The 18,730-nt window shown below is 36.8% G+C and overlaps 1 protein-coding gene across 1 annotated transcript in view; it reads left to right on the top strand.

Moving 5' to 3' along the window:
• Positions 1-18,730, top strand: part of NLK (nemo like kinase) — a 139,187-nt gene that overhangs the window by 95,371 nt on the left and 25,086 nt on the right. The window contains exons 4-6 of the mRNA XM_081109585.1: positions 12,528-12,634; positions 14,056-14,141; positions 17,427-17,636. Of these exons, the coding sequence (XP_080965711.1) occupies positions 12,528-12,634; positions 14,056-14,141; positions 17,427-17,636 (403 nt within the window). The remainder of the gene's footprint in view (positions 1-12,527; positions 12,635-14,055; positions 14,142-17,426; positions 17,637-18,730) is intronic.

Here is an 18,730-nt window from a genome sequence, read left to right as displayed (position 1 = left end):
AGATGAGGCTAAATTCATTTAAAGCTGGATTGCCTAACAGAAAACTCAGTAAATACCAGCTATTTTTCTTCTTGGTCAAACTTCTATGGCGATGTACATTGAAATCTTTTTGCTTATTTTCTGTATTTGATTCTTACATATCAATCTCAGTCTTTTCTAACCTTTTGAATGTTGCCTTGCATTCATCCATCTTTTTCCTGTGTTGTCACTGAGTTAGCATGCTCTCTACACCCACTTGATGCCCAGTCAGTATTTATTGATGCTAATGATGATGATTAAACAAAGATGCAGTTGGCACCAGTCCTACAGCCTCTGAGACTGCTTGAGTAATCATGACTTTCTAAAAATAGAAAAGGACTCAATCATCTTACTCATAATTGAAGGTCAGAATTTGGTGTCAGCATTTGTTTCTCTGGTGATGGTGTAGCTTTTGTGCAGAATTACCTTTGACAGCTGGAGTAGTCAGGCTTTGCGGCAGAGGTTGATGATCATGCATTCTTAGATTACTTCCTAAAATAGATGCATCATCATAGAGGTGGGCTGAACAGATATTGATCACAGTACAGATTGGTTTAAATTGGAGAAAGAGGTCAGGGGAAGCTTACCATTAAGTTGTAGTTTGCTGCCAGGCTCTAGGTTAGTTTCCTACCTGCATTTCTAGCCCATAATTCTTTTTTGCATCAAAGAAAATTGTACAAAAGTGTACAGTTACGCTAAATACCCCTCTGGTTTCTCTGCCTTTCTGGTCTATCTAATATATTCCCACCTCATCTCTCCTCAGAAGAGTCCTTATTTTTGCTTTTTCCTGTTTCAAACTCTGTCCATGAACACATTTTCTTCCTCAGCAACCTTTGTAGGAGTCTAGCAGGGTGTCCTGCATATTGTATTTGGGCACTGTGCACCAACTCTGGTGAGCATTATTTTACAGTGAATATTGGCACCTTATTTTAAAGAATGTAATGTCATCGAGGTTGTATTTATAACTCATTAGTGGTGATGTGCTTCCATAATTTTAGTATCCAGGTTCTCAAAATAAAAGAAGGAAAGAAATAGAAAAAAATTTTAATAAAAGAGAAAAACTTTGTGCAAAGAAAAAGATTATAATCAAAAGTAGAATTAATACTCTATCTGTGGCAGATTTCCTTTAGTAGAAAGTAGAAATTGCTATTTCTTACCATATATAATGATTCCCAGATTTATATTTTCAATTTAGACATCCCACCAAAGGCTTGTCCTGTATTTCCAGCAATCTCTAGTTAAGACTTTCTTTTGTTTTTGTTTTTCATGTCAAGAGCTACTAGCCCAACCCTATACCCCACACAAAAAGTTAGCTGAGGGGGTCCCTGTGATATATACACACACATAAGCTAATTTTTAAAGTTCTCATCCATTTAAAAAAGTAGAGGATATGAACCTATTCAAGTAAGTATATATGATTCATAGATACAGGGAAATGTTTATTGAATTTATTTTAGCTTTGTAATTTGACTAAAGGGTGAAAGGAATAAGACTTAACGGAAGTAAATGCTCAGGAGGTGGAAAGAGACAGGTAGGTAAAGTGAGTGTGAGGTAGAAAAACTTGTCTCTATGATTTTCTTAATCTTTGTATTATTTTTTAGTTGATGGAAAAGAAGTATCATTATTTGGGCCGTCTTCCTGATGTTCCTTCACCCCCCAAACTAGATCTGTTAACATGGGAATAGTCCCAAGTTGTTATGAGGATTAAATGAGGTAATGAGATGATCTAGCCCTGGCCAGTGTGGCTCACTTGGTTGGGTGTCGTCCTCTGCACCAAAAGGTTAGATTCCTGGTCAGGATGGATGCAGGAGGCAATCAATGTGTTTCTTTTTCTCTCTCTCTCTCTCTCTCTCTCTCTCTCTCTCTCTCTCTCTCTTCCTCTCCCTCCCTCCCTTCTACATTCTCTGAAAGTCAATGGAAAAAATATCATCAGGTGAGGATTAAATAAATAAATAAAACTCAAAATGAGGACAATTAGTTCCTTCAAATAACCTGCCACTTCTGAGAATTCGTTGAGATAATTTATATAAAGTGCTTGGAAAGTGCCTAGCACATAGTGAGATCTCAGTAAATGTTAATTGCCTTTTTTATTATTTCTCGTGTATGTTTTTTTAAATTTAAGGTGAACCATTTTAGAAAACCAAATGTAAGTATGTATGTGTTTTTATAGATATAAGTAAATTGCTCATTAGAACATACATATAATTTAGAAATTCAGTAAAAGTTGAAGAAATCATGATTGTTTCTTAAGATGTTTTACTAAAGGGTTAAATCTCTGTTTACTGGAATTTAGCAATTCTAATAACTTAGAGATTTGTCTCTTTATTTTTTTTTAAATATATTTTATTGATTTTTTACAGAGAGGAAGGGAGAGAGATAGAGAGTTAGAAACATCGATGAGAGAGAAACATCGATCAGCTGCCTCCTGCACACCACCCACTGGGGATGTGCCCGCAACCCAGGTACATGCCCTTGACCGGAATCGAACCTGGGACCCTTCAGTCCACAGGCCGATGCTCTCTCCACTGAGCCAAACCGGTTTCGGCGAGATTTGTCTCTTTAAAGTAATATGTCTTGGTTGTGCTTCTTTTTTTAATTTTATTTCTGGTGGCAAGTCTTACATATTCAATTCCAAAGCAATACCTAAGGGGCTATATGAGGTTAACCATAACGTTGTAATCTTTTTTTTTTTTTAATTTTTTTATTTATTGCTTTGAGAGAGAGAACAACACATGTATTTGTTGTTCCACTTATTTATTCCTTGATTGGTTGATTCTTGTATGTGCCCTGATGGGATCAAACCCACAACCTCTTGTATTGGGACGATGCTCTAACCAACTGAGCTAACCAGCCAGGGCACAATGTTGTAGTCTTTGAATGGCTGTATTGTAATTGCTTGTTTAATTGTTCGTCTCCCTTGTTGGGCTATAAACTCATTGAGGGCAGTGATGCTCTTGTACACCACTGCATTTCCAGTGCCTAGAACAGTGTCTGCTATTCAGAGTATTTGTTGAAGAATGAACAGAGTGACTTCCCATTTGAAAATACATGACAAAGGAGAAATGCTGAAAGCTGCCTCATGTAATGAAATATTGAACTTCTGATTTTTTTCCTTGAAACCTGGTTTTTATAACAGGAAATAATGTCAGCCTCATGAATTTCATTTTCTCTTTTAGTAGTAAACAAAGTGAGGCAAAATTTCATGGAAAGGGTCAAACCTCAGAATCTTTACAACCTAGGTTTAAGTCCAAGATCTGTGTCAGCAGCTTAACCTCTACCAACAGTGGAGAGTTACAAATTAGTTATTATGTGAGGATTAATCACATAGTAGCTTCAACAAAAAGTTAGCTTCCTTTTTCCTTTTCTTCTCATATTACATAATTAAAAGTAATTCAGCTTCTCTTCATTTCAAAGTAATCTCCATACTGTTATGTTATTTGGTTAAAAAAAAATGGGACTAGTAGGCCAGCTCTATGGGAAACAACTAGAGTAGCAGTCAGGAAACCTAAGGTAGTCCTGGCTTTTATTTATTTGTTTGTTTGTTTGCTTAAATTTTTTTTAATTTCAGAGAGGGAGGGAGGGAGAGAGAGAGAGACATTAGTGATGAAAGAGAATTATTGATCAGCTGCCTCCTGCACGCCCCCCACTGGGGACCCAGCCTGAAACCCAGGCATGTGCCCTGACTGGGAATCCATCCTTGACCTCCTGGTTCGTAGGTCGATGCTCAACCACTGAGCCACACTAGCCAGGCAGTCCTGACTTTTTACAGACTGAGAATGTGACCTTGGGTAAATCACCCAACTCTACCCTAAGTTTGTGTTTTTCATTAAGTGATATTCCCTAGTAATTAATAATATTTGAGAAAACAGCAAAAGGACTATTTTCTACCCTCTTATAAAGAAGCTTCTAAAATGTCAGTATTACCCAGAAAAATTAACTGTAAAACAACACAGAAACACTGTTTTTCTAAGGCACCTGTGGTATCAGAGCTGCCATGCCCCCACCCATACATTATAATTGTTCATTTGCATCGTTCATTTGCATCATTCACTTTCCTGAAGCAAATTAGTACATTTTGAAATTCATATTTCATGGAGCTACTTAACTAATTGCTGCAATCAGCAGCAATTTATTATAGTAGGGCTGTTAAAGCACTCTGAGGTTGGCATACCATGTACAGTGTGTTTTTTGTGGTCATTTTTTAATGATGAGATTTAATAGGGAAAAATGGTTAATTTGTTAATATTCTCCTGAAAGCCTAACTTAGGTCCTATGTTTTTTCTTTGCCCAATGGTAACTTAAAAGGCCATGGCAAAGTCATTGACCCAGCCGGTGCACCAGCTGCCGGAGAGGCTGTCCCATTTAGAAGGACAGGAAGAGAGAAAGAGCACCCTGTTTTTCCTCTTGTTTGGAGACCCTCATTAAATTACTCAGAAACAATAATCAGATAGCTGCTGTTCAAGTTAATGGCACCTCTGAGTCCCTGTCAAGAGAGCTTTATTTAATGTGCAACAGACCTGGAGTGATGCAGGTGCCTTTTCAGGCCCTCATTTAATTTAAGCTGCTTTTGTTGGCATGGCAACTAGTTGAGACATCTGGGAGACATTATGCTGGGGATTGAGACTTCAGAGGATTTCTGCTAGAGCAAAGCAGAAACCTTATTATAAAGTGATATGTGTGGCTTCTAAATTTCTGCACCTACATTGTTAAGTCTTCACATTCAGGAATTGTATTTTCCAGAGAAATAAATTTGTAAAAGGTCAGCCTGGTTGTTGACTTGTTTTCTATGAAGAAAAAACTGCTTTACTTGAGGAGTGAAAAATATATTTCCAACTAAAACTTGACAAAACATAATCTCTGCTGAGTGGCTATTTTAATCCGTTTGTAAAAATTATACATTTAAAATATTTCAGTCTGTTATATTTAAAAGATACTAGTGGAGGGGAAAGAATATCTGTACAAAGGTAAACCAAATGATAAGTGTAGCCTGGCCTGTTTGGCTCAGAGGTTGAGCGTCAACCTATGAACCAGGAGGTCACGGTTCAATTCCCAGTCGGGGCACATGCCCTGGTTGTGGGCTCGATCCCCAGTAGAGAGCGTGCAGGAGGCAGCCAATCAGTGATTCTCATCATTGATGTTTCTATCTCTTTCTTTCCCTTCCTCTCTGAAATTAATAAAAATATAAATTAAAGACAATTATTTTTAAAATGGTAAAGATAGGCAGGGGCTCTTTGTGGTTTTGCCATAGACTTTCTGGTTAAAATAAGAGTTTATTAACTGACCCCCATTCTTTTCTCACCTAGTCTATCATCTCAAAAAGCAGAGATATGAAAGTAGCACTCTTAAACTCTCCTTTCTTAAATATTATAACAGGAAGTTGATTGAAAGGTTTTTCAAGTTCACTGATCCTGAGGACAGAGACATGGTGATCTAGTCATTTGTGTTTAGCAGAGGGAATACCTGCTGGTTTATATTTTGGGAAATAAAATAAGTTATTTTGTGAGAAAAATTACGCACATATGTATGTGGTCTTAATGTAGAAGAATTTACTTATCATGCTCTATATTCATTTTGAACACTTTGCTTTTCAATTTTTTGCTATCTGGTAATACTTTGTGTTAGGTTGAACCATATGAAATTATTATTTTTGTTGGTCAAAAGTGGTCCCATATTGTCCATTCAAATCCAGTAGGTCAACAACACCCTGATCTGGAAATAATGTTTTGTAAAAAATGGCAAATGAAATGTAAGCATTTTTTTCTGAAATGATTAATTATTTTTAAAATATCTGGTTAAAACAGGACTATGCTAGCCAGACAATGTTTTCTTTTTTCCCTTTCTTTGAGAATGTAGTCACTGTCAGAAGAAAGCATATGACATTATTTTATACTTATTCTCTGTTTTTGGTTCTTGTATCAGTGTGTTTCTTTTATAAATCAAAACAAGATTTTTCCAGTACCAGCACTATGAATGCAACCTGATAACTTGAAAATTAAGGTGTTTTCTCTCTGCCGCTTGCATGCATACCAAGTGTGTCTACTGACAGTAAAGATTCTGGCATCATAAGTTGGCTGCCAGTTTTGTGGATATGGGAGACAGAATAGAATAGAACCTGCTCTTCACTTCAATGCAAGAACTTTTCAATCCTGGCAGGAACAAAAAATTGTCAATTAACCCAGCAGACATGACTGACATCCCACAGTGCTTCATACTCTATTTAGGATTTTTTTCCCCTGAAAAAAACCTCAAGTGACAACACAATACAGTGATGGCAGTTGTGAAGTGTTTCTGGTTTTGTTTTGTTGGTTTGTTTTTTCCTTGTGTAATGTTTCTTTGTCTTTGTCCCTTGAGATTCCTGGAACCAACTCAAGAATATTGGTACTTCTGATTAAGGCTTAATGGTACAAATAGAAGTTTTTTCCTGGCTCTATCCTATGATTAAGATTCTAGTAGGAAATTTTTTTCATTACAGGGTTAATATCCTTAATTTGTAAAGCACTCTTACAAATAAAAATTATCACCCCAGTAGAAAATTGAACAAAGGACAAGAACAATTTTCTCTCTCTCTCTCTCTCTCTCTCTCTCTCTCTCTCTCTCTCTCTCTCTCACACACACACACACACACAGACACACACACTCACACTCTCTTTTCCTTTTTTTCTCTCATACTCATACATACTAGTATGTGGCCAATAAACATTTAATCAGTTTTTAACATGAAAACACAGATGATAAAACACAAATTCTTATTGCCAGTCCTTCCTGCAGGGTCCATAAAATGTCAGTAAAGGATTAAAAACTGCAAGAGGCAGAAGCCTATGCCGGCAGTAGTGAGAACCCAAAAACAGGTTGGTTCTTGCTGTAGAATATCAGAACAGCTCAGAAATTGGAAACATCCAGTACCTCAGAAAGTAGGGATGCAGGTAGGCCTAAATTCAGGATTGGTTGCAAGCCTCTGTAAAAAGTAATAAGATGTTTAAATCTTAGTAGAGTGGCTAGAACCTAGTAGGTAATCAATAGTGCATTCACTCAACAGATGTTTATAGGGACTTATTTTATGCAGGCATTGTTTCTGAGAGTTGGGGATAGATATGAATGAAACAGACAAAAGCCCTTGCATGGAGCAGGGTTGGGCAGACAAACAATAAACAAAGTAAGTAAATTATGTAGGTAAGTGCTAAGGGGGAGAGGGAATAGAGCTGTGTGAAGGGTGGCAGTTGGACAAGACTTGCATGATGCAGTATTAGTGATCAAGGTAGGCCTCACTTGAAAGATAAGAGTCAAGCAAAAACAAACAGGGTGAAATAGCCTAGTACAGTGGTCAGCAAACTCATTAGTCAACAGAGCCAAATATCAACAGTACAACGACTGAAATTTCTTTTGAGAGCCAAATTTTTTACACTTAAACTGTATAGGTAGGTACATTGTTATTAACTGAATTAGGGTATACCTAAGGCTTAGGAAGAGCCACACTCAAGCGGCCAAAGAGCCGCAGGTGGCTCGCGAGCCGCAGTTTGCCGACCACGGGCCTAGTAGATGTCTGGAGAAGCACAGTCCAGGCAAAGGGGACAACTAGAGCAAAGGCGCAAGGCCAGAGGTTGTCTAGCATGTGTAGAAAATAGCAAGGAAAAAAGTGATCAGAGAGAAGGTTAGAAGGCCAGATCATTTATGGCCCTGGAAGGACATTTTTAGGACTTTGACTTTTACTCTAAATGAAATGGGAAGCTTTTGCAGAATAGTGACATAATCTGACTTTCATTCTAAAAGATTGCTCTGTGAAATGCATACAGAAATAAGATGAATTGATGAAGGGAAGGAGCCATGGATAAATGTGTGCTAAAACAAATATGGCAAAATAGTAAGTGCAGAATCTAGGTGATGGGTATGTCACTGTTTAATTCTTTCAAATCTTATGTGTGTTTGAAAATTTTTATAAGAAAAAGTTTTAAACTGTTAAGAAAAATTAAATCTATCCCTGATGATCTATACTAATAAAAGCATAATATGCTAATTAGACCAGACAACCTTCCAGATGAAGCCGGGGTGGCGGGGGCCGAGCCCCTTTCATGAATTTTGTGCATCAGGCCTCTAGTAATATTATAAATTAGCTAATGTGTATCATTTTATAGGATGATTCTAACATTCTGTACTGAACTATAAGGAAATTCTGCATGCCAAATCTCCTTTCCTCACTAACCTTCATTATGAATAGAATGTATTTCTTTGAAAAGCATCTGGTTGCCCTGGCCAGTTTGGCTCAATGGACAGAGTGTTGGCCTGCAGACCAAATGTCCCCGGTTCGATTCCGGTCAAGGGCATGTACCTCAATTGCAGACTCTTCCTTGACCCAGGCCCAGGCCTGTGCAGAAAGAAACCACTCGATGTGTTTCTCTCACATCCATAGTTCTTTCTGTCTTTCCCTCTCTCTTCTACTCTCTCTAAAAATCAATGGAAAAATATCCTTGGGTGAGGATTAAAAATATAAATCAATAAAGGGGAAATTTGATTCTTTAAAAAAATAAAAGAATCTGGTTAATAAAATCTAAGATAAAAATCTTACCTACGAGTGTAAAAGCCATAAAAATTATATTTTCTAAATAATAAAGTGACTGTTAATTTATAGACAAAACAAAAATGTAACAGTAAAAAAATGTATTCTAGCTGTTATATTTCAGAAATCTAGGGGTCATGGGCCAGTGTGGTAACAGTGATCATGGTAAGAAGTGGTCAAATTCTGTGGCTAGATTTTCAGAAGACCAACAGAATTTTCTGTTAAGCAGTCATGTGCCACATAACATGTTTCCTTCAACAATATACCACATATATGATGGTGGTCCCATAAGACTATATTGGAGCTGAAAAACTATTGCCAAGCGATATCATAGCCATCATAATGTCCTAGTGCAACACATTACTCATGTGTTTGTGGTGATGTGATGTAGACCAACCTACTGCACTGCCAGTCGTTTAAAAGTATAGCATGTGCAATTATTTATAGTACATAATACTTGATAATAAACAATTGTGTTACTGGTTTATGTTTTTACTATATTTTTATCATTGTTTTAGAGTGTATTCTTTGTACTTATAAAAAATAATTTTGGCCCTGACCGGTTTGGCTCAGTGGATAGAGCGTTGGCCTGCGGACTCAAGGGTCCCGGGTTTGATTCCAGTCAAGGGCATGTACCTTGGTTGCGGGCACATCCCCAGTGGCGAGTGTGCAGGAGGCAGCTGATCAATGTTTCTAACTCCCTATCCCTCTCCCTTCCTCTCTGTAAAATATATTTTTTTTAAAAAAAATAATAATAATTTTGAAAAGTTGGCCATATTATGCCAGCAGCCTCATACATCTCATGTTTACCATGTCTTTTGATTGCACCATTTTCTCTTGTGCTTGATTTAATATTGTGTTGTTTTATTCATCATGGCCCCTAAACATACAAAATCTGCTAATGTTGCTAATAACATACTATGTTGAATTATTGACCTGGTTATGAAATAAAAGTGATTCAGGACTACAAAGGTGGAAAATGAGGAAGGTTATTGGTCTGTTAAGCATGCCCCATTCCACCATAGGTACGATCTTGAAGAACAAAGTGATGGAACTGTTGAAGGATCTGCTTCATTGAAGGCATCAAGACTAACAAAAAGTTGAGAGGAGCCTATATCAAACATGGAGAAACTTCTAATGACCTAGATTGATGACCAACACAGAAGCATATCCCTACAAGCCCCATAACAATCATGGCCAAAGCAAAAAGTTTGTTTGCGATGTTGAAAGAAAAGGCTGAACTTGACTACAATGTTGAATTTACTGCTAACTCTGGGTGGTTTAAGTTATTAAAGAATTGTTATTCATTACATCATGTCAAAGTGATTGGTGAGTCTGCAAATGCTGATGTGAAGACAGGTGAAGAATTTTTGAAAATTCTAGATAAGTGATTGAAGAGGAAAATTGCTTGCCAGAAGAAATACAGCTTATAAGCAAATCTATGATGGAAAAAAAGCAATCAAGCAAACCACCATGGACATAGTTCTGAACCGAGTGACACTTTCTCAAGAAGAGCCTCAGGCAGTCCTTCAGTAGTTATTTTAGAAGACAGTGTTATCAGAGGAGATGACAGCTTCATGCATGTTACTGCCCCTGAAGAGTTTTCAATGAGATATGGTGTGGAGTGGAAAATAGTGATATCAGTTATCCTGATCAATATAGGTCTAGGCCAGTGGTCGGCAAACTGCAGCTCGCGAGCCACATGGGGCTCTTTGGCCCCTTGAGTGTGGCTCTTCCGCAAAATACCATGTGCGGGCGCGCATGTACAGTGCGACTGAAACTTCGTGCCCCATGCACAAAAGTGGGTATTTTGTGGAAGAGCCACACTCAAGGGGCCAAAGAGCTGCATGTGGCTTGCGAGCCGCAGTTTGCTGACCACCGGTCTAGGCTAATGTGTGTTCATGTCTTTGTTTTTAAAAAAATTAAAAAATTTTAAATAGAAAAGCTTATTCTATATAATATAACCCTAATATGCAAATCGATCAAACGGCAGATCAACCGGTCACTATTAGGTGCACTGACCACCAGGGGCAGACGCTCAGCGCAGCAGCTGCCCCCTAGTGGTCAGTGCCCTCCCAGTAAGAAGCAGAGAGCAGGCAGACAGTGAGAAGCAAGGGGTCCCGGACTGCAAGAGGGCACAGGCCGGGCTGAGGGACCCCTCCCTCCCCCAGTGCACGAATGTCGTGCACTGGGCCTCTAGTCTAATATAAAGAAAAATATTTTGGTGCAGCTGTACAATGTGTTTGTGTTTTAAGCTAAGTGTTGTTACAATAGAGGTGAAAAGCTTAAAAAATTTAAGTTTATAAAGTAAAAAAGTTATAGTAGGCTAAGGTTAATTTATTATTGAAGAAAGAAAAATATTTTTTGGTAAATTTAGTGTAGCCTTAGTGTCCATGATGTCCTAGGCCTTCCCATTGACTCATCACTGACTCACCCAGAGCAGTCCTGCAGCCTCCATGCATGTCCTATGCAGGTGTACCATTTTTTTTTTATCTTTTATACCAGAGATGGCAAGCCTATGACACCTCTGACACGCGAACTCATTTTTTTGGTTGATTTTTCTTTGTTAAATGGCATTTAAATATATAAAATAAATATCAAAAATATAAGTCTTGCCGAAGCCAGTTTGGCTCAGTGGATAGAGCGTCGGCCTGCGGACTGAAGGGTCCCAGGTTCGATTCCGGTCAAGGACATGTACCTGGCTTGCGGGCACATCCCCAGTGGGAGATGTGCAGGAGGCAGCTGATCGATGTTTCTCTCTCACCGATGTTTCTAACTCTCTATCTCTCTCCCTTCCTCTCTGTAAAAAAATCAATAAAATATATTAAAAAAAATATATATATATATAAGTCTTTGTTTTACTATGGTTGCAAATATCAAAAAATTTCTATATGTGACACGGCACCAGAGTTAAGTTAGGGTTTTTCAAAATGCTGACACGCCGAGCTTAAAAGGTTCGCCATCACTGTTTTATACCATATTTTTACTGTGCCCTTTCTCTGTTTAAATACACAAATTCTTACCATTGTGTGACAGTTGCCAACAGTATTCGGTACATGCTGTAAGGGTTTGTAGCCTAGGAACAGTAGGCTATCCCATACAGTCTAGGTATGTAGGCGGCTATTCCATCTAGGTTTGTGTAAGTGCACTCTATGATGCTCACACAAGGACGAAATCGCTTAATAATGCCTTTCTTAGAACGTATCTCCATCAATAAGTGATGCATGATTTTACTTAAATCAGAAAACTCAAAATGAGTTCTCAACTGCAGGCAGGCTAAGACATGAATCTGTTCTGTTCTAGATATACCAAAAGACCTTACCTTTGCAAGAGCTCTGAATTCCACCTCTCCATTGCTCCACAGGCCCCCACCTTGGATCATCTGCTGTGTGTTCACTGAGCAAAACCCTGAGAATATAACAGAATATAAAGCATGGGAAGCTTAAATTTTAATAAGGAAGATATAAATATATAAAAATTAAATAAGAGAATTTGTTGAGATTACATGACAACTTCAATTTGAACTAACCATTTTACACATTTTTAGGAGTACTATACTTAATAATAGTTGATAAGTAAGTCATCATCTTTTCCATTGGTGCCATGGTGACCTAGGGTGAGACCACCGACTCTCTCGTTTGAAATAGACTCTAAGTCTGGTCTTCACACTCTTCCTGGCCTGGCTATCATTTAAAATGTTTACTCTTATTTTTCTCTTTTATAATGCTGATTATAGGGAAGTCACTTGGTGGTTCTGCTAACTTTTAAACAGTAAATTCTTAAAATTTTGCAATGTCTTCTGAGGGCTGGGTTCTCACCTCTATTATGCTGTCTAGAAGCTTTCTTTTCCTACGCTTTTACTATCCTTAAAAATAGAAGTTCTTCTTTTGACTTGGAGCCCACTTTGAGGGCATTGGGGGCTGAATCCTCTGAACTCTCCTTAACTTAATGCCTCAAGATATGTTGTCACAGAATTGATGCAGAGTGACCTACATAAAATTATCGTGTCTCCTCAACCACTCAGCTCAGATCATGTCAAAGTTTTTCTTTATCAGATTTTGCGAGGTAAGATTTTCTTCATGAAGAAAAAGATAGTGTCACTGTAAATGAAATGTTTTACTTTTCATTTGAACTTTAACTAATCTGACTTTCCAAGGCTTTCTTTTTTCCTAAGTACTTTTTTTCTTTTGACCAAGGTATATTTAATAATCTCTATGCTTGATATTAAGTAAGAGGCTTTTAAGGATAGCCAAATGGTTTTTAGTTGTAGTGATGGGATAGAGTGTCCTAATTTATTAGGCAGTTGAGTAGGTCAATATATACAGGTGAATAACCAGGATGGTTTGTTAAGCAGCAGTGGTTTAGTAGGAGATGACTACTGATAAATTGAAAAGTCACTGTGTGTTCCCTATGGATGTCGTCCTTCCTTCAAGCCAGTATTAGGTGGTCCTGATCAGAGTGTTGGCTGAGTCCAACTCTAGGAAAACAAAATGATTATTAAAGTGAAAGCATGGAGGAGACTGATAGAAACAGCCAGCTAAATAATTCTCCATTCTGGCTTATTAAAGAGCAAGGACTTGATAAAGAAGCGATTTGGGCTGACAGTGTTGGAATTTTCTCTGGCCATCAGGTGTGTCCTTCAGAATTTTTGCTATTACAAATTGAGAATTGTTTAAAGCTGACACAGCTTTCTGACCTAGAAAAATACTCCCCACCTCCCACTGTCAAGATTCATAGAATTAAGACATTCTTTATAAAGATTGAAAAGCATCAGCCGAAAGGATGAAAACATGCACAATATTAAAACTATTTTCTACTTTAATCACAATATTAAAACCTTCTGTAGTTGTGTGTTGCTATTCAGCAGTGGGGGGAGAGGGGAGATATTGGATCTTTGTTATACTTGTAAAAAATGTGATTTGCTGTATTTTACTCAAAGGACAGCCTTAAAGCTATGACCTTTGTCTGGCAGTGCTAAAGCTCCCTGTCTTTTAAAGTGTAGTTAATTACCCTCTGGATTCTCCGAGGTAGAAAATACTGCCAACAAACATGAGCAAGTTTCTGAATTTTGTTGCCTCCATCCTGGGAAAGACTCCCTATTGGCTGATGGGAAGTATTTTGTTGGAGCATGCTCGGAATCACATGTTGGGGGTCATTAATAGCAGAGCTCCAGTAGCCACACTTATGAGTAACTTAAAGATGTTGGTCAGCATTAAGGCCAGAAAAGCTTATCTATCCACAAACCTAAATAATCTTTTAAATTATCTCTAGATTATGTAAACCTTTGATGACACTTTATTTTACTGTAGCAAAATTATATTTTTTTTTTGAGCTAAGACTAAGTCAAGCTTTTTAATCATGATCACTAAGCATTTAGTTAGGGAACCATTTAAAATCCTGTATTCTCTGTTTCTATGGTTTTCCCCAGATCAGTGGTTGAGTAAAAGGAATTAAATATCTGCAATTAAATCTGCTTGTTATTTCAGGTTTGAAATATCTTCATTCAGCTGGCATTTTACATCGAGACATTAAGCCAGGGAATCTCCTTGTGAACAGCAACTGTGTTCTAAAGGTAGCTTTTCCATTTATTTAAATATCTGAGAAAAAATCGGAATGTCAAGGCAGGTTTAAGAAAAACACGTTTTTCTGAAAGAAATCCTTATTTTTATTTTCATCACTTAACCAAAAATTAAAGAACCCAGTTTCCTCTAGTGATATCACTAGTCATGGCCATAGTAACTAATTTATAGTATTGCCTCATGGTTTCTTCATGATATTTTGCATATGTTTTAGAAAACCTGAAATTGGAATTACAGTGGGACTAAAAAACAATAATAGAGGTGATTTCTTTTCAGATTATTCCATTATTAAAGGAAGTATATATCGGAGGAAATATCGAAATACCAGTAAGGTTCTATTTATATGAAAATGAAGTATGACTTTTTTAAGAAGACTGTGTTTTTACACAGCTAACATTTTTATATGCTGTTAGAGGTAGCAAAGTAGGAAAGTGGAAACATTTAAAAGCGAAAATACTAAGCTAGAAAGGGGTCAAGTATTTATTAATATACCGTATTCTCTTCTGAAGGAGAATTGCTTATGGGACTAATTATAGTTAGTAGCCCCAAATTTTCATATGTTAATTTCAGTTTTACTTATCACCCCTCCCCCTTGTCTTTTGTTAGAATGACTCACAAAACCCACATATGTTAATTTCCCCACCACTAATAGAGATATATATTAGCAAAACTCCTAAAAAGCGAGAGATCCACCATATTTTTCCCCATCATAGGAATTACAGATAAGGGCCTTCCTGGAACTGTGTCATCTCTGTGTGAGAAAATTAAAATTCCACTTATTTTATGAGTAACTACAGTATTTATGGTGCTTCACCTACAATAAATGTAAAATCTTAACATTTTAGCTGATATATATGAAAAAGATTTTTAAAAATGTTTTCTTCTTTAATCAACAGAGGGGAGATGGTGAAAAAGGTGAAGGGTATTAAGAGGTACAGATTCCCAAGTTAAAAATAAAAGTAATCCAGACTGTCATTATTGTTTAGCTTGTTGGTAGATAAACTAAATATTAAAACCAAATATATAAATGAATTTCACTTTTTATTTAAGTGCTATCTTTCAACTGTAGGCCAGTTTTCTTTAAAAGCTGGTGTGTTATGCTGCTTTTGAATAGAAATTTTCCCTTCATACAGTTTCCAGAACTTTGTTCCTGTTTTGACCCTAGAAAGCTTAAAAACGTATTTTTCATATTTTCTCTGAAACCAGCTAATGTTGTAGTTTAGTCCTTTGTTTCCACAAAGAAAGTAATTATCCCCAAAATCCCTTGAAGTAAATATTCCATCATAGGTCATTGGGTTCATTCCCCTGCCACCTATCCCCATAACCCATATAATTTAAAACCTTATGGTCAGGAATTCTTTGTTCCATTCAGACCAAATCAGTTTTATGACAACTTAGCCAGTTTCTTATTTCAGTTTCTGTTGGGAGAACTTCACAAAGCATTTTGTGTTGACTCTGTCATGCTTGATGCCATTAACTGCTTGAGGTTCATTTTCTAAATTGTTATGGTGTTGTAACCTCTGGCTACATGAATAAGTAACTGAAGGAAAATGTCATTTATGAATAAACAACACAAATTAAAATTTTTCTCTGCTCCCTTGACTTCTCTCAGTGGCCTACTTTTAAAAGCCAGAGTAGAATGCAGGCTCTCTCTTCTCAAATGTACAAATTCATCAATAATATTATGGTAAAATATTTTTTATTTTTTAAAAGATTTTTTTTATTGATTTTTAGAGAGAGAGGAAGGGAGAGGAAGAGAGAGAACGATGTGAAAGTGAAATGTGAGAGCAAAACATTGATTGACTGCCTCTTGCACACCCTCTACTGGGGAGTGAGTCTGAAACCTGGACATGTGCCCTGACCAGGAATCGAACTGGCCACCTCTCAGTGCACAGGACAACACCCAACCAACTGACCCACACTGGCTAGGGCTCCAGACTGATGTTTTTAACAAAAGACTTGCTTTATAACAGAAAACAGTTGTGGGTGGGTGGGTGGGTGGGGTGTTTGTTTTTTACATATAAATACAAGAAAGATATAGGAAAGTGGAGATATGTGTTTTGTTTTGCTTTTTAAAATATGCTAAAAATTCATGGCCAAGTAATAGAGTTTTAAAAATTAGTGTCACTAGCCTGTGGTAGTATTTGAATATCCCCATATACAAACAGGAATTCATTTGATGGGACCAGACATAATAAATTGAAGACAGAAAGAGAGGATTGTCAAAAATTAGGTGTAAAATTTGTTTCCTTTGAAGTAGTGGTATTTTATTTTTTCAAATAAAATCATATGCAAGGACCTCAATGTAGAAAACAGACAAAAAGTGTTATTTTGTCATTTATAATATTGACTCATAAAGTTAATCAATGAGAACACTGTCGCTTAGACGGCTGCTACTCTCTTGTCCTCAATGCTCCCAGTGTTTTTTTTGGTTGCCCGGTATCAAGAAAATCTTCATTTCTAAAAGTAAGCAGAAGTTGCCGGCACTGCAACTGTTTACTAACAGCTCACCTTGCAATCTCCTTTTTAGTTAAAAAAGAAAAACCAAAAAAGGATTTATTTTTAGGTCTACATATTTATTAACCAGTCTTTCTCATTTAATGTTGTGTCTCCAGGTTCTAGCATACAGGCACTCAATTAAATATTTATGGCATGAAGAAACGAATGAATCTAGCAGCACTGGTATTACACAGTTTACTACATTTTGACATTTTTACACATCTGAGTGTGAATTAGTCTTTTAAATAAAGATACACGTGAAGTTTAGGTACAGTGGTTATGGAACTCCTGAAATACCTCCTGCGAACTATATTTAGCAGGATTTAATTGGAAACCTATAGCTTTAAAGAAATTTTACTATATATATTTCCATAAAGATAGTGAACATAGCTCAGGAAGTCTTCAGGTTATACTTTTTTAAAATAATATCTTTCTCGATAAGGCAGCCTTGAAAATAGATAATAACTTAGTTTCTATATTAAACCTAGAAAAACGCACTCAGCTGTTTTTTGTTTTTTGGTTTGGTTGCTATCAATTGAAAACATTAAAGGTGAGAAGCATATTTTTAAGAGACATCATTTTATATAAAAATATGGAAGTTTGAGAATTTTCCCTCTTTTCCAAATACAGGGTAAGGTCAAATTATATATTGACACATATATTCTCTACCTATATCATTGAAAACTTTTCGAAGTTCAAAGATCTATCAGGATTTTGGTTTTTTGTTGCACTTTACCATTTGTCTGTTTGACAATATTTTGAAAATCTTTTCTATTTAGATTTGTGATTTTGGATTGGCCAGAGTGGAAGAATTAGATGAATCTCGTCATATGACTCAGGAAGTTGTTACTCAGTATTATCGGGCTCCGGAAATCCTGATGGGCAGCCGTCATTACAGCAATGCTATTGACATCTGGTCTGTCGGATGTATCTTTGCAGAACTACTAGGACGAAGAATACTGTTTCAGGCACAGAGTCCCATTCAGCAGGTATGATATCACTTTAGGCTTTAGAAACTTCCAATTCTATTAACAGACTTAAAGGAAAAACTATCTTGCATATATGTCTTTGGGCTTGTTCATTGTACTGTCTAAATTGCTTTTAGCAAATTCAGGTTCACTCACAATTCAGAAAGTTATGAAGTTGCAGATTACAGAGAGACTCATTTTATAACTTACGGGCCTATTAGAGGGAGGGTTCACTTTATTGCATGCACTGGTGCATAGCAGCAGCCTGTATAACAATTTGCACAGGTATAATCTTCAGTTGTCGGAGGGCCTCTGTTCTTTTTGGCTAACTTGGTCTGACTTGAAAATGTATTTGGTGGCTTAATGTACTTAGACTTTATGCTTAGAACATAAATTTTGAGTGCTGGTTTCTTTAAATCTAAACATTTAGACACATTTCTAACCTTTATTATTGGGCTAAAATATTTCTATATGGCAGAGAACATCAGGAGGTGATTAAAATGTAGCTTTGGGACACCATAATGCTTTCATTGTCTGCCATTATAGCTAATTCATTACTACACATATTTTCTTGGGATAATTTCTAGTTATTTTTTATTCATAAATTTTAACATTATTATTTGCTTGAGAATAATGTAACAATGATGAGCTTAGGCTGTGGAATCAAATCAGTGGGTTCAGATATTAGCTCTGTCACCTAACTATCTATTAAATATTGGCCAGGTTAAACTGTTCTGAGGATCGTTATACAGATTAAATGAAATAGTAAAGCTGAAAATAAGGTCTGGCATACAGTAAGCACTCAAGAAATATAATGGTGGTGGTATGCCAGGATGCTAGGATTGTAGCAGTAAATAAGACAGTTCCTGCCTTTGTGAAACTTTCACATAATACAGAAATTAAATAAGTATACAAATAAATATAATCCCAAGTAATGATAAATTCTATGAAGAAACATTAAACCAGCCCTAGCCGGTTTGGCTCAGTGGATAGAGTATTGGCCTGCGGACCAAAGGGTCCCAGGTTCGATTCTGGTCAAGGGCATATACCTTGGTTGCAGGCTCCTCCTTGCTCCACGGCCCTGGCCCTGATCAGGTGTGTGCAGGAGGCAACCA

Source organism: Myotis nattereri (genome assembly GCF_964212035.1).
Source record: "Myotis nattereri genome assembly, chromosome: 16".
NCBI lineage: Eukaryota > Metazoa > Chordata > Mammalia > Chiroptera > Vespertilionidae > Myotis > Myotis nattereri.
The sequence above is the reverse complement of the archived record's forward strand: the minus strand, read 5'-3'. Positions and strand labels throughout refer to the sequence as shown.